The sequence below is a fragment of the Mauremys reevesii genome, linkage group 3 (genome assembly GCF_016161935.1).
Source record: "Mauremys reevesii isolate NIE-2019 linkage group 3, ASM1616193v1, whole genome shotgun sequence".
In the NCBI taxonomy this organism is placed as follows: domain Eukaryota; kingdom Metazoa; phylum Chordata; order Testudines; family Geoemydidae; genus Mauremys; species Mauremys reevesii.
The window spans coordinates 111,605,647-111,622,628 of record NC_052625.1 but is presented as its reverse complement, the minus strand read 5'-3'; the positions used below and the strand labels follow the sequence as shown (position 1 = coordinate 111,622,628).

General features: G+C 39.0%; 1 protein-coding gene across 3 annotated transcripts in view; it reads right to left on the bottom strand.

Annotated features, from left to right (window-relative positions):
• Positions 1–16,982, bottom strand: part of MED23 (mediator complex subunit 23) — a 116,871-nt gene that overhangs the window by 75,868 nt on the left and 24,021 nt on the right. For all 3 annotated transcript variants that reach the window (XM_039532367.1, XM_039532366.1, XM_039532368.1), the window contains 13 exons: positions 16,800–16,943; positions 14,226–14,371; positions 13,229–13,474; positions 12,899–13,041; positions 11,715–11,889; positions 9,886–10,049; positions 8,623–8,747; positions 7,645–7,850; positions 6,182–6,362; positions 4,168–4,338; positions 2,792–3,008; positions 1,849–2,085; positions 475–640 (listed from right to left, as the gene is read on the bottom strand). In XM_039532367.1, coding sequence (XP_039388301.1) covers positions 475–640; positions 1,849–2,085; positions 2,792–3,008; positions 4,168–4,338; positions 6,182–6,362; positions 7,645–7,850; positions 8,623–8,747; positions 9,886–10,049; positions 11,715–11,889; positions 12,899–13,041; positions 13,229–13,474; positions 14,226–14,371; positions 16,800–16,943 — 2,321 coding nt within the window. The remainder of the gene's footprint in view (positions 1–474; positions 641–1,848; positions 2,086–2,791; positions 3,009–4,167; positions 4,339–6,181; positions 6,363–7,644; positions 7,851–8,622; positions 8,748–9,885; positions 10,050–11,714; positions 11,890–12,898; positions 13,042–13,228; positions 13,475–14,225; positions 14,372–16,799; positions 16,944–16,982) is intronic.

Sequence of the window (16,982 nt, the reverse complement as noted above, 5' to 3'; positions counted from 1 at the left end):
AACAATGAAAATTATGAAAACAGATATTAAATGCGTATAAAAATTTAAACTATGATGCATTTTTGGACCTCAGGCATCCTACCAATTTTCTGCTTTCCTCCCTTCAGTCAAAGATCTTTTGTTGCAGCAACTGATGGCCCTCCCCCTCTGGATATGGAGTGCTATACACGACTCCTTTCCCCTCCTGTTAACGCCTATGAACACATTGGACAAGTTGCTGACAAATGTATGGTACTTCCTCCATCTCTCCCACATGAAGCTGAGTCTCAGTCAACACCAGCACTGGGATCTAAGGTACTGTATAGGTATTCACCACACATTTTTTGTTCTTGGCTCTTAGAATGGCATCCAACAGCATATTACTGCTCTCCTCCCAAGGATATCAATATATAAAACAATGTTTAAGAAAAGGAAGTTTCAGAACCAGTTAGTAATTTGTAACCACTGTACTGCTTTTTGTAGAGAGCAATGTACCTCTTTAACACAACATTTAAAAGTGCGTTGCCCACATCCTTTCCTGGAACAGCCAAAGCCATGAGTTCAACACAGGTAACATGAAGAGCATGGGCAGCTGGGTTAGGAAACTCATTGAATCTCCAGTCGCAGTTTGGAAATGGACCAGGTGACTTGCCAGCCATAGGTAACAATGATTAAGGAAAACAACAAATTCCCACATGGGGACTGGTAAGAAGCAAACAATGTAGTTCTGCATGTACAAAATGTATTTATAACAAAATATATCTAATACACAAACAAAACAATAAAGTCCCACAAATTCCTGATAATGTATGTATTTTTCACATACACTGAATGAAACTAAAGGCCACAGTCAATCAAAGGCACATATTTAAGACAATAAGTCAGTTATTGGAAAGCATTTTTTAAATAAATATCTAGAGAAATATCTGTATATATAGAAACCCATACATACACACAATACAACAGATACTTTTCTGACAGGAAGATTTATTGAGTTTGGGCCATGTCAGAGTCCATTTACACTAAACCTAAGATATTTTGTTTATTAGAAAAATGGTGAAAATTTTCTACACTATTAATAATCTGTTTTGAAGTATATTGTTAAATGTAAACATACTACTCGTATTAGCATTTTACAGGTGGCAACACTGAAAAACATTAAACTCTTGAATAGACAAAGAACAAATAACAGTGACTATCTGATTGCCACTGAAAATTAGAGGCGTTCCAGATCAACAACACAAAGTGCTTTTTTCTACTTACAGGACAGTGGAATCACTGGCATCATTAGACGCTTAAAACTTATGTAAACTAGGGGTTTATATGCTTTTAGTTTCCCTCAATCAGAGAGACAAGTCCAGCTCCGCTGAAGTTGGACATCTCAGCAAAGTAGAGGAAATGGTGGAGCTGCGGGAGGAGGATTAGAAAGGTGCACAGAGAACTAGCCAACTTCTCAGCAGGTTGGCATTAGAGAAAAGGGGAAGAGGATGGCCAGGGAGAGTCAGGGCAGATCTATGCTACGGGGCTAAATCGACCTAAGTTATGCAACGCCAGCTACGTGAATAACCTGAGGTCGACTTATTGAGGTGTCTACACCACGCTGGGTCCTGTTGACTTACCTTATGATTCTCGTTCTGGTGGAGTGCCGGAGTCAATGGGAGAGCGATTGGTGATCGATTTAGCGAGACTTCACTAGACATGCTAAATTGACCGCCGTGGATCAACTGTTGAGTGTCGAACCCCTGGTAAGTGGAGAAAAGCCCTCAGTCCTACAGTGTTTCAACTGTATGGAACATAACCAAACTCTGGTGAACTGAAACTACAATACTGATAATTTTCCTTAAGCACAAATCATTATAGAAAGGATATTGTCTACTAGTCTTCCAATCAGTTTGCAATAATAAGTGTCATCGGGGATCCATGGATTATCTTCTCGTACATTCATAGCAGATTTGATATAAGTGTCACTTAGACACCAGCCTTGTGGTCGATTATCTTTGAGAGAACCAATGATGGCATGGACAAGCTTCCGCTTGAGGTTTGTGCGCTCTCTGAGATGCCTCTCGTAATAATGAAGAGTATTGTATAGGTATGTCACTGGACGGTCTGCCAACAAACCCCCCCATAAACACTGTAGTATCACACTTAATTTTATATTGTTAATAGTAAGCTTATGCGAAATTAAGGGTGATGTAAAAACAGATATATGAAGTAGAAATGCTTCATGTTTTTATCGTTGCTGTACCACTATGTTAAATGAAACTGGACAAAAAGTGTATCTGAAACGAGGTCAGAACCAATATTTCTATGTTTGTGATATTGCTTAAAATATTATTTACAAATAAGTAAACTCCTCCTACAAGGCCTCTCTATATACACAGCATTAGAGAGCATCTCATGGGGAGACCTTGACAAGAAATAAGGAGTAAAAAGAACAAGACTGACACTGTTGTGCCATTATTACAACATGGTTTGCGTCATACTCAACATGATTACAACCAAGTTAAAAAACTGTGTTTGAACCCTGCTGAGAAGGAAGAGGATGGATAGAGTGGGTAGCATTAAACAAGGTTCTTGCTAACAAAGTTTACTATATCAAAGCCCATACCACACTGAAACAGCTAGATCAGCGTTCAAAAAGAGTCAGCCATTATGGTTCTGCTAGTAAACCAAGTTGCTCTTCAAAACAGACAGTTAGCTAATAAGGTTTGGTTTCCCACTGTGGACAGGACTTTACTGATATGAACCATGATGAAGAATCTGTAGTGATTGTATCACAAGTATAAAGAGCTAATGGGCTTGAAGAGCTTACCATGGAATTTGTATAAACCTCCTAGATGATCCAATAGAGTCTCCAGGGACTTGGACACTGGAAGCAATTCCAGAAATCTGTGGATTACAATATCAAATACTGGCAGGAAACGGAGGCACACATTTCCAAAGTAGATGGGTAGGTACTGGGGTTGGATCTGAACAGGAGGGTTGACCTGTTCTGCCAACCCTTCAAAATACAGCTTTTCAGGATATTTCTGTAGAAATCAAAAATAGATTTTTTTTAAAAAGTATGCTGAAAACATTACTGAGTACTTGCAATACTTTAAAAATGTACTGAAGCTACTTTGTACTCTAATCTGTAGACACTCCGTAACAATTTGGAATTATATGTATACATGTACATGCAAAGAGAAGGTATGAACACAGTAACTAAATATAATTGGACAAAATATAATAAACTCATTTTTTCTTGAAAAAGTATTTAAAAAAAAAGAGAGAGAGTTTCAGAGTCACTAAAACTGGTGCAGGGAGGTATAAAGTACTAAAAGAAAATTAATCCTGATATCAGGCAGCCAGTGACACCATCACTTATCCAGCCTTCTTGTCAAAGACTCCAAGGAAGATCAAGAGAGAAATCAACTCTATTTAACATTATATGCTTCCCCTGGAGCCTAAGAACACTGGTCTGTCATGTGTTGAATCAATACATTAAAAACAATTTGTATGAGATTTCTCCCCGGGGAAAGGAATGAAGAAGGAACCACACATGACATATAAAGCATAGCTGGATGGTGCTTACATACCATGTGATGGGGCACAGTTTAAGATTTATATAATATTCCAACTGTCATGCTCTGCCTCAGCCAGCAGTTCCCACTTTTTTGGCAACACTAAAATCCAGACTGTCTCCCTCTCTGTGAGTGTTACATTCTATTTTCAATACTGTGGAAGTTTGCAGAAGCCTAGTTAAATCTGCCCCTTAATGATTACTAATGGTTAACCCTATATTAATGAAAAAACAAATAATCTATATTTTCCCCAATTCACAAACAGAAAGGAGAAACTGGGTCCTTGTTCTTTCTGACTGGCTTCCAGAAAAATCAAGGATTAAATGTGGGATTCAGATGAGCAGAGACTCCTAATTCTTCAGTCACGTCTATCTTTTAGTATTACATGCACATTTTCTTTTTACACTAATCTGTAAACATAAAATAATTTTACATTAACCTAAATATTCAAAAGTTACTAACGTTAAATGTACCTTTAAAAGTTACCGTTGTGGTGTTAAATGACACACTGATAGCAGAACAAGGAGTATAACCAAAATGCAAGTAATACACAAAACAAAGGACTACTTCAGTATCCCAACTGCACAGCACACATTGCACAATCCTCTGGTGTAATCTATAGTACCTTATGATAACTCATGTGTTTAGTATGCCAATCATTCTGCAGCCAGTGCTCTGGAGAGTTCTCCTTCACAAAATCACTCACTCGGTTTCTAAAATCATTAGGCTTGAGTAAGAGTAACTGAATTATGAAGTAGCAGACCTGGGCTTCATTTCCTTCATGACTGCGCATAGCCTTTAAACAAACAACAAAAGTATTAGATTGCAGAACAATGTAAAATTATAGCTAATGCCGTCTGCTTTCATTCATAGATTCCAATGCCAGAAGGGACCATTGTCATCATCTAGTCAGATCTCCTGTATAACAATGGCCTTGGAACAGGGGTGGCCAATCTGTTGCTCTGGAGCCACCTGCGGCTCTTCAGAAGTTAATATGCGGCTCCTTGTATAGGCACCGACTCCGGGGCTGGAGCTACAGGAGCCAACTTCCTAATGTGCCAGGGGGTGCTCACTGCTCAACCCCTGGCTCTGCCATAGGCCCTGCTCCCCACTCCACCCCTTCCTGCCCCCTCCCCTGAGCTTGCCGTGCACTTGCTCTTCCCCCTCCCTCCCAGAGCCTCCTGCATGCCACAAAACAGCTGATCGGGAAGTGCGGGAAGGGATGGGGAGGCGCTGATTGGCAGGGCTGCCGGTGGCCGGGAGGAGGGGATCTGATGGGGGGCAGCTGATGTATTACTGTGGCTCTTTGGCAATGTACATTGGCAAATCTGGCTCCTTCTCAGGCTCAGGTTGGCCACCCCTGCCATAGAACTTCCCCAAAATAATTCCTAGAGCACATCTTTTAAAAAAACATCCGATCTTATTTAACAATTGCCAGTGATGGAGAATCCACCACAACTCTTGGTAAATGGTTAAGTATCCACATTGTTAATTACTTTAGGGTGATTAAACATCCTAATTTTAATATAATTGGCCAGCCAACTCACCCACACACTATAGTCTGTGTGCATAGGCACAGAATGGAAGCAAGGGTCTGAAGTCTGGACACCATCCCCTCCCAGAAATAAGTGCTCATCAAGTCACTCTTTTCCCAGGAAAGAAATTCTCCCATGTTCCTCAGTGAGAGGCATCCCCAATCATAGCTTTATCCCAGCTGCCAAATCGATTTTATGAACATCCCTCCAACACTGATAGTATCAAGAAAGGTATGCCAGTTTCAAAATTCTAGTCATTCCGGGGTTAGGTCTTTATGGAACTGCAAACACTGCATTCAGTTTTTGACGTATCATCTTGGACATTTTTTTTGGTAGCACTAGCTTCATAGCAGGAAGAGAGATTTTAAACTCTGGTGAAAGGATAGTACCTACTGAAGTAATACTTTAGCTATTTTTTTGAGAATTCCTAACCAATGAAAAGAGCAAGGGAACTTAAAGAAGACTGAGCATACAATCCCTCGTACCCACCCTTTTGAGACAGCTGGCAGATCTTTAATCTCCCTGAAACAAAGATAGCTTTGTCCAAAGGCCACATGAGGTTTTCCATTTATTTGCCAATATGGCATCTGTGATGCACCTTGTTCCCTTTCAAAATATGAACCGTCATTGCAAAGCTAAGAGGGGAGAGAACCAGCCCCATACAATGGTGTTAACAATTCCAATTCATTCAATGCCGTTATATGATCAATAAAGCAAGACAGAGTTCTCCTCACCAGAGAATGAGACATTTGTGATACTCCTAGTTTTCACTCACTCACTCGGGGTGTGTGGAAATCTGTAGTTCTATAGTACTACTGGATTATTGAACTAGTAATTAGTCACTATTCAATTCAATATATTTGCACAAGAATGAACATAGTTTTTTTGGGGGGGGAACAGTAGGGTGTTGCCCCCCCCAAACTGCAAGCCTCAGGCAGGCATGGAATTTGACCCCAGTGTGATGCCCGGACTGGAGCTGCTTCCCCAAAAACTGAAGTCAAACTACACCTATGCAAGTGACTGCTATAGAAGTGGATCAGAAGACATTAGCCAAATTTTGGATAAAGAAACATCTTGCACCTAATCTATTCAAGTCATACTTACCAAGCACAGTATCAGCCTGTCCAGTGTTACAATGTTATATTTCCACACCATGTCATTAAGAATCTCAATACATTTGTTGAGTTGCTGGCCTCCCGCTGATGTGGAGAACTCATAGACCAAGAAATCTGCAAATGTCCTAACGTGAGCAACCAGAGCTCTAGCCCCAATTCTCTCCAAAACTCTAGCAAGCAGAGGGAAAGAAATGATCTCGTTACTGTAACATGCACATAGCAGAAGCAGACTGCATAATGTATAGACGTCTTGATACATTTTTATCTGGCCAATTTTGCAGGACTGTGTTTCAAGTTTTTATACAAAATATGCATTCAAATACAAACATCAAAACATGCTAATAAGCGTAACCCAACTCCCAGAAGTGAGGGCATTCCAGGTCAGGATACCACAGGCTGCTAATTAGCAGTAAAAATAAATCATTTTTGGCTTCATGGATAGATTCTGGGCATAAGTCTCTATAAATATACATGCATGTCTTGTAGAACTGAATTCTTCAGTTCTACATGAGATATGACATGCTGCTAAAAACGAGTTAATTTTTTCTGTAATTTTTTTTTTTTTTTACACGCACAGTACCAATGGCATCACATTTCCTAACTGTAGGGAAGCCTATCAAGCATTTTATCAGATATTTAGTAAATGCTCTGACAGGCCTAGTGAGGGAGGAAAGAGGATAACTGATTTTTTGTTGGTACAGCACATTTTAAGCTTTCTAAAACTGGAAATGAGAGTTTGACAGCAATGAAAATTATTAACTTCTTCCATTCAGAAATAAGCCTTCTGAGCAGTCAAACCCAATAAAACTTTTGGTATTTGGCCTTCGACTAAAGTTATTAAAATATTTCAAATAAATAGTAAATGATGAACAGAAAGACTGTCTAGATCAGTGCTTCAACGTAAGTAAAACTCTGACTTTGTAGACCACTTATCTCTCCCCACCACCCAAAAAACCCCAACTCAACAGCTGAATCCTTCACCTGCATCTGTCACTTTTATCAGGAGATAAGTACATCATAGAAATTTATACATAAAAACAGCACCAACCAGCAGTAAGCACTACTGTTAGACATTATGCAATCCTTAAAGTATGTTGATCCTTCTAATTGTACATCAAAACCCATCATTGAGCAACGTACTAAAGCTGAGAACCCTGGTGTAGAAGCAGCAAGGAATCCTGTGGCACCTTATAGACTAACAGATGTTTTGCAGCATGAGCTTTCGTGGGTGAATACCCACTTCTTCGGATGCAAGCACGAAAGCTCATGCTGCAAAACATCTGTTAGTCTATAAGGTGCCACAGGATTCCTTGCTGCTTCTACAGAACCAGACTAACACGGCTACCCCTCTGATACTGGTGTAGAAGAACTGTGCCCACTGTACTGAAGAAAGCTTACCGTCCCCTTAAGTTATAACTGGTACAGAATGCAGCTACACTTTTAAAAGCTCACCTGTAGCCAATCTGATTAATGTGATCAGTCTCTAACAGCATCTTCCATAGGAGGCAAAGGAATAGGGGAGGGGAGCCCTGCATGGAAAAGTGAGTGATTATATCATTCTCATTGGTCATAGACTTCCACTTTCGGTATTCCTCTTCCACATTCTTCTTTAGGTTAAAACGGCTTTCTTGGGGAACATTATTCTGTTTGAAAAATGCCTGAAATAAAGTTTGTTTGTTATTAACTGACAAGTCTGAAACATTTAAGCAGTGTTGTTGTAGCTATGTCAGTCCCAGAATATTAAAGAGACAAGGTAATATCTTTTATTGGACCAACCTCTGTTGGAGAGAGACAAGCTTTCGAGCTTTCACAAAGTTCTCCTTCAGGTCTGGGAAATGTACTCAGTGTCACAGCCACCCAAACACCCTGAGAAAAGCTGCTTCAATACAGAAATAAAATCCCCTCTGAACACCCCCCCCCAGTGGTCACCTATCACCCCACACTGGAACCCATCCGGGATATCATCAAACAACTACAACTCATTCAGTGGGGATCCCATCCTTACAGTAATCTTTTCTGAACCCCCTTTTCTGGCCTTCAAACAGCACCCTCCCCCCCCCAACCTCATCATCAAAAGCAAGCTCCCCACCGACCAGGAAACCTCAAAGTGGCAGGACACCCTGCCAGAACAACAGATGCAAAACCTGCTGACATATCTCCACTATGAATGAAAACCTTTTCCAATGTGAAAGAAGTCATCCGTCATGTAATTTTGCAAAGATCTGCAAACACTGCTTTATCTTTTTTGGTAACAACCACTGCCCAAACATTTCATCCTAAAACACCTACCGTTTCAAAATCATGCATGATTTCTCATGTGACTTGGGCATAATGTAGAAGGGAAGAAAACTAACTATGAAGGGGACAACAAAGATCCCACTGAGATAATTATTTTCCCAGCTGTTCAAGCACTTAGTCTGAAACAATTACCTGCAGTGGAGCTGGAAAACAGCTTAGTGTGTGTGAGGCCCAATTATGGGGAGTGAAACTCATGATAGTCTGCAATATGTCCTTGCACCAAGTTCCCTGAATTGAATCGGAGCCTGTGAAAAAGTCTAAATGGACACATATGCAACATTAATCAAACACAATGGATTGGTGAAATTGGATCTTCACATAAAACTGACATTTCCTCCCCAGGCTTTTATATTAGTAGGACTCAAATCTTGGAAAAAACAGACAGGTTTACGTATTTGTCTGTCTAAAATGTTTATATTGCCCAGACTCCCTTTTTTCCTTTTTCTTTTTCACACTCCTGATTGATTCTGTAGAACCAACACACCCGTAGGAAGAATGGGCTGGATTTTATTCTGCTGAAGATGCACAAATAAGAAGTTATAACAGTTTCAGAATTCCTGTGTTGCAGTTGCAGAATCTTTATGGCTGTTGACAAATGAGCTAGAAATAACTCAGTTTCGTTTTAAGATACTAGACTTAGCTTGCTGGACTGGCAACTGCAAGACACACCTTGCTTGTAAACTGAGTAGGTATGATATGGAAATCATTGAGAGACAATCAACAAGACATCATTTTTAAAGAATCAACTTTTCTGCACAGAAATGCATGTGAAGCATTATCCTATGAAACATTCTAACTTAGTCAATGTAAAAAGCTAATGTTAATACAATGTTAAGGTTGCAAAAATTGAACAAAAAAGTCAGAAAATGCCAAAAATCCCTTCCCCGTTCAAACTTTCACTCTCTTGGATTTTCTGATATTATAATTGTACTAATTTTCCAGTCAGTCTCCAGACTATCTGAATTTCCAAAGTAAAAAAAAAAAAGCTTTTAACTCTCTCCTATCCAAAACACTCATCCAAACCTTTCAGGCCTTTAAAAATCATAAAAAGGACATAAAAGCCAAGTTTTCTTTTGCTTTGCAGATCGCCTTTAAGATGGCTTCTTCCACAACATTAACTTTAGCCCTGTTGTACATTCCATATATTTTTATGGTGTGCATTAGTACACAAGCATTTAAATGTAATAAGGAAAACTAAAATGGAAAATACATTTGTGCAGGTTAACTGACTTTACATTGTAGAATAAATATTCTAATATTCAATTCTTGATTTCAGAATGTTAGCATTGCATTAATGCTAGCTGTTGGCCCCTGAGTGGCATCTCTGTATTTGGAGGAAGATGATTTAATCCACTTTCATGTAGATTATCCCTTATTTGACAAATTCACTCTTACCTGTCACATGTGTTGCTCTTGCTAGAGTCAAAATCAGAGCCCTGTTGAGTTCTTCTGACTCTGCTGAAAGAACTGTTTTAGGGTCACTAAGGAAACGGGTAAATTGTGGTTGGACCTCAGAGCTGCCCAACGCTGTGATTAGCCTTAGAGCAGTGCTCTCAACACTAAAGAAGACAAGGAAAAAAGTTAGGCTGGTTAGGGGAAAAATAAATACACTGCTACTATAAAACTGAAAAACTTTAGTACTCCTTGTCATTTGTTACCTTTTTGCTTCACATAATACGCATATAATTGTTTTCAAAACAGTTTTAGTATGGAAAGAACAATGTACTTGTGCTTTTTGGTGGCTACAGCCAAGAATTTTAGATGATTAGTGATTTTGGATGCCTCCATCTTTGGGTTTTAAGAAAGTGCTGAGCACATACCTTCTGAAAAGGGGCAAGAACTCTCCTGAGGGGCACCCAAAAATCATTTTTTTTTTTACATTTGAGAATCTCAGTCCAAAGATGTGAAGTCATTATTTAAAGAGACAAATGTGTTATAGGAAGTTGCAAAGCCAACGTCTTCATTTACAGTGCCAGATAGTAATTATACCGTTTGAATTAAAATCTCAGGGGGAGGGGTAGAGAAAGGAAATAAAATATTTCTTTTCATTTGAGGTACATTATTTTAAATTCTTCACTGGTCCAACAACAGCTAGTTTTCTCATTTGCTAGTTAGAAGCAATTTAAGAGATATTGACATTGTATCATCTAAATTTACTGAAACACCTACAATGCAGAGTCCAATTGTTTCATTTCTAGTTATGTACTTCTAGTTCTGTGTTGACAGGTCTCTGCCATGATCTTATCTTTCAAGAGACATGCAAAAGTTCATAACCATAATCACAATCAATGACAACATAGACTCTTCCACTTTCCTGTCCCTCTCACTTTTTCCCCTGCTCTCTCAGCAGAGATGGGTAACTACTAAGCAGCTTACAGTTGTACGTGAGCTAAGAGATCAGAATGTAGGCAGAAGGACTTCCTTGGTATCAACTGAGAAAACTGATCTGGACAAAGGAGCTTGATACTCAACAGCTCATACCCTTCCTAGGGTTTTGCTTTATTAAGAAGGACTTTTCAACAATTAAGTTCAACTCAAGCTGTTTCCCCACACTTGACTGCACCTTGAGCTTCTACCATAGGACTCTCAGTGGAGCTGGTCGGGAATTTTTTGATGAAAGCCCTAATCACTGGGTTATTGAGTATTCTGCAGGGAGTGTCCCCCAATCTCTCCAATTGGTGTGGTTCCACTTTGTATTAATTTGTCAGACACTAGCTCTATAATCCTGCAATTAGGGCAATCAATTGCGATGTGGGAGAGCCAAGTTAAAGTTGCTGCTGCAAATCAGGCAGAGCAAGGACTTGAACCTGGGTCTTCTACATCCCAGTGAGAGTGCCCTAACTCCTGGACTATTTCCTACTCTGTGGTGGGACAGTCTCTCTCTTTGGCTTTTCGTGGAACACTTTGAAAGGTCTTGGTTTCATAATGATGCAGAAAAAACCAAACGCTGAAACCTTGACATTTGTTGTGAAATGGAATTCTTGTCTTCTGGCCAGCCCTACTGTTCAGTCCATACCCTGATAGTATCTTGTTCCATTATATTCAGGGAAGCCACCTGCTTCTGATTCAGCAGATCTCATTTACCACTTTCCTAGCAGAATCAACAGCTGCTAGCAGGATGGGTGTATCAGGCAAACACTGACAACCTATTATGTAAGGGTCCTGCAGGATTTTCAATAAATTAGTAAGGGGATAAAAATTTAGTGATGGTTACCCTTACTCACCAGAGATGAAGCTGATTCTGATTGGTCTGTGGCACAGCAGCCAAAGAATGAAGATGGCTCAGCAGCTGGACTCTGTAGTGAGGCTGGATATGATGCATACGGTAGCTGAACATCTCCAGTAGTGTATGCAAAATTCCCCAAGCATGAGATTTAAACACTGTTGGCAACAGCTGACCTAATAAGAGACACGAGAATTTTTCAAGTATTTTCCAGTGAGATCATTTGGAAAAGGCTATTTTACTCATATGTGCAAATATACACCCTCTTATAAAATATGTACCAAGTAGCTAGATGCCTCTCCCTTTTAAACCACATGATCAGGCAAATCTTTAGGGATATTTTATCTAGTTATAGGCACTTTAAGTCTATCCTAAGAAAAACATACTGCCACATCACCAACTCCTCTTAACATCTGACATGAAAATGAAATCTATACCTGATGCAAAAGCACAGTTATATTAAATTGCAAGCCATAAACTACTAACAGAATGAATCAGCTCTAACACTACACATGCAAGTATCATCTCTAATAAGTTTTATTCCTCTTCAGATGTGCAGATGTACAAATAAGTAAAGTGAAAATGTAATTGCATGTTGAGCTCGACCAATTAAGGGCTAGTCTACACTTTACGCGGTCGTCGACGTGAGGGTGAGTTTTTTTTCGAGTTCGACTACTATCGATGATCTAGATCACGATAGTTCGAACTCCCCGAGAGCGCGGTACTCCACTCACCTCCCACCAGAAGGAGTTGAGTTGTCGATCGAGTTGGCGGCGGAGGTTCTTTGTTCCGCTGCGTCTGGGTGAGTTTTTATTTTAGGGTAGTTCATTCCCAGCTATTCTTCTCACGGCTGAATTTGCTTTGCGTGCCTACCCCCCGTAGTAGAGTACCTAAGTATACTTAAGCTTAAGAGAGTACCTGTAGATAACAACAACATACTTGTGCACAACAGTCAGAGTACTTAGGCCCTGATCCTACAATAGATGGCACACAGGCACAGTGGTGTTCTCCTGTAGAATCTATTGCAGGATTAGGGCTATATAATATGAACTCTTTGGGGCAGCAACTCTTTGTTTCTTCCTAAGTATTTGTACAGCCCCTTGAACAGTGGGGCTCTGACCTTGATTATAGCTTCTGGGTACTAATGAAATATGAAGTGTTAATAAATAAATACAAAATTCTTACTGATAAAGCCTTTGATCCCCAAGGACTCTATTTCCATATAAACCAATAAGCGACTGTATGTCTCCACAAGTGCTGGTGCCAGGGCCAGACTAGACTTTGCATGGGCCAGTTTAATCACCCTGGTAGCTATGCTGTGAATAAGACTGAAAATAAAAAATAAAAAAGTATATATTTGAAATTAATAAGAAATAAATTGTATAAGCAGACAGAAGTTCTATACAAAACATTTTGAAGCAAACAAAACAATGAACTTTCCTCTTTATATAGTTACACTTACATTAAGGCCCACAGGTAAAAGTAAATTGATTACATTTTAAAACCATATTGTACCTCATTTTGGCATGAACTGTAAGCGAATCCAAGAGGTTCATTGGTAATGGAGTGATAGATCCGGAAGCCATGCAATTTGTTCCTGGAAGAGGTATCCTCATGTTGCCATTACCATAAATAGTTTCTACTAGAACACCCATAGGCAATGTGAAACACTCTGAATTGGTTGAATATGCATTACATAATAAGGCGATCTTGTAGTCATTCATCTGTAAACTTTTATTCCTTAGACTCTGTTGTAGGAACCTGCATAATCAAGACAAGTTAAATGTTAAGTGAAAGAAAAGAAAAAGAGAAAGAAAAACAAGACATATCTGCACTGCAGATATGAGGCCAAATTAATCCCTCATGTAACTCCATTGTAAAGTTTTTGTTTTTTCATTATCATTCAACTATCATGGTAAATAGGTGACTAGGATTTTGTACCCAGGCAGGTAAATATTATGATAGCTTCATAAGTCTTGTGTAAAAGGATAATTGTTGGAGTTGTGTGTCAGGGTAAAAGTTATTTAAATAATCCTATTTTTCTTATTAATATTTTAGATTATTAAATGTAATTTATTATTCACCATTTATTAACTGTTTACTTTTTTGCATTTCTCACACTTTGAACAGGAAAATAGTCTTTCCTTTTCTACTACTCAATAACTAGCACAAGTGTAATGGTAGAGTTGTAAGGAAGTCAAAAGAGGAATTATTTTTCTTAAAAATGCCATGAAAATATTTAACATTAATTTATGTGAAACTCATTTGGGTTTGAGCTACCTGACAACCGTCCTTTAAAACATGATCAAAATAATTCACCTTTAACTTTTTTAAGAGTAACTGAAAAAACTGACACAGCATCATATCACAGAAAACAAATTCTAAACATGGATTTGGAACTTTCTTTTTTCTTCTTTGGTCCTGACTAGGAATAAGCAGTAATATGGAAGTAAAAAAAAAAAACAACAAAAAAACCACCAACCAACCAAAAACCAAACCAAACCAAACTTACTCATGATGAAGCTTAAGAGAATGAGGAATGGGAATTTGTAATTTGGAGTTGTCACTGTGAGCCTTTCGGTTCAGGTGTATCCAGATACAGGTCATTGCAAAGGCGTGAGTTGACTGTGGTTTGTTAATATCAGGTACAGGAATACACTAAAGAACAAACACACAAATAACATATTGTATGTATAACCTTTTGTAACACAACTAACATTCACCAATCAAGTGTCTTTTTCTGATATGCAGAAGAGTGAACAACACACTTATCTAACAAATTTTGGTCTCATATGTGCATACAACTTCAGCTGAAGACAAAAGGAACCAAGGACTGAATCTGGCTATTAGTTTTTACCCAGAGAACCTAATAAATCATTCAAAAAATTCAGCGGATAAATGCTTACATTTACAATATGTAGGAGTCAAGGGAATTAAATACATATTTTTGTTACAAACCAAATGCTTTCAGACTCAGACTCAGTTTTGCATAGGACAAATTTCAAAGATTGGTTATGGGATATAAAGCTCAAAAATGGAAATGGAGAGATAAAATACAGAAAGACAAAGAATAGCAGTAGTTTGACAGTCAATATAAAACTTCCATTAACAGCCCACCAGGAAAAAGGATGCCTTTGCATCTGACAGTCAAATATCCCACAAGAAAAAGATGTAATCTGCCCAATTTACTTAAATTGGGTTTAAAACTGGTTCGTAGAACGAGACAAAATCCAGTTGGTTTTATACACTGATACTCCTCTGTCCTTGTCTTGTGTGTATCAAAAAGTTAGTGTTCTAACGTAGTTATCGCTCCTACAAAAATGCACAAAGAGCCTGTCCATAAATCCAAAGTGACAGGAGCTACTGCAAGCAGGGTGCAATGTGCAGGATGTGTGACTGCAAGTCTGAGTGCTCCTCTCACAGCTGGCAATGGGAACTATGCACACAAACATTACAGAAAATATTTGTGTGTGCGAGCATGTATCCCCATGCCCAACTTCAGCAACTAATCAGGACAGTGTGCATTTCAGGATGGGAAAGCAGTGTCGTAGATCACTGCCAGTCAGAATATAAAATTAGTATCACTTTTGTGGTACGTGTCCTTGTATGGGGGCTCTTTCTGCAAGAAGATATTTTCTTATTTACTCTATTTATGGCATGAAAAGATTTAAAAAACTCCATCCACTCTCTCACTTGAGAAAACAGTCATTTTTCCTTAAGGAGAAAAGTAGAACTGCAGTGCTGAAATGAAAGTTGTGTTAAGCATAGCTGGGTGCTGAAGATCCCACTACTAGGTCAGGGGAGGCATTCAGCATGAAATAGGTGTAAAACTAAGACTGTGAAGACAGCCAAATTATATATTTAAGGCCAGTTTGTGGTCCTGTGTGCGCAGTAGTGTAAAGGAGAATAACGTGCCCCATTTACTCCATTGCACTGGGTTTGTGACTCAGAGGTAGTAGTGGTTGGGGACAGGTAAAGGGAAAGAAGGAAGAAGGGAAAGGAGGAATAGTGCTTTCTGAAGGGCAGCTACACCTCCCTCTGCAAAAGGGGACAGGAGAGACTCCGGCTCCAACCTCCACCACAACACATTGCCTAGCAAAGGATCTGCCTAGTACCAGGTATATGAGGCCTCACACAGGGCATTTCCCCCATCAAGCAGGGTTAAACTAGGAGGCAGATTGTGACTTGACCACAATCTGCTTCCTGGGACGTTCCTGAGGTACTACTGCGTTGCCTCTTGCTTGGGGTTCCTGTCAAAGCCACAAATAAGTTCTTAATTATCATCTATGCGCCAGGTCTGAAACATTAAGGCCATATACTACCTTTGATCCACAGACCGTCTCCTCCTGATAACAGTTAGAAGATTGTACAAGGATCAAGGGTAAAGTATGTACCTCATTTAATATCAATGCACCTGATTTTCAGAAACGCTGAGCATCTAGAGCTCTTGTTGCCTGCAAGTGGAGCTGTTGATACCCAGCACCTCTGCAAATCAGATCCTAAACTTAAAGCAGACACTGTTACAGTCAACGTTATCTCTCAAAGAGAGGTGCTGTCAGACCCCCATACAGTAACTTCACAGTGTGGGTTTGCAATTGCATATCAACATCACTTCAAATCATGTTAGTTAACCTTTTAAAAGTACAAACAATACCGCTAAAATGCCTTGTTCACTAAAAATATGAGAATGCATCATTTTGCTTTAACCCAGATACCCAAAGACTCATTGAAATCCTTCATAACAGAAATGCCATCAAACAGTGATAGGGAAGAAAAAGAAGTCCTTGAGACTTTCACAGAATAGAAAAAATTCTTAAAAGATTAGTTACAACTTATTTTGGTGCCAAATGCTTCCTCCTCCACCCAAATTTAATTATTAGAAAAATTCAGCACATAAATTTTGAGCTTAACAGTAGTTTTCACTTTATTTTTGTAAATTCCCCTGTTGAATTATGCGGCACACTATTAAGGTACATGTTAAGAGCTAGGTAGTATTATTATTATTATTATTATTATTCCTGAAGGCTAATTTTAATTAACAGGTTCAATTATGACTCTGGCTTTTAATTTTGTATGGAAAACTCACTTCTTTTTCAGGGTAAAGGAGATCAAAAAGCTTCATAACTGGGAGGAAGTCAGCCAGTGCATTTTTTTGAATGCTGCCAGAGATGAACTGCAATAGTACCCACATCAGATGGTCTCTGCCTTTAATAAGACCTCGTCCAGCCAACTGTTTAAAAAAAAAAAAACCCACACACAACAAAACATT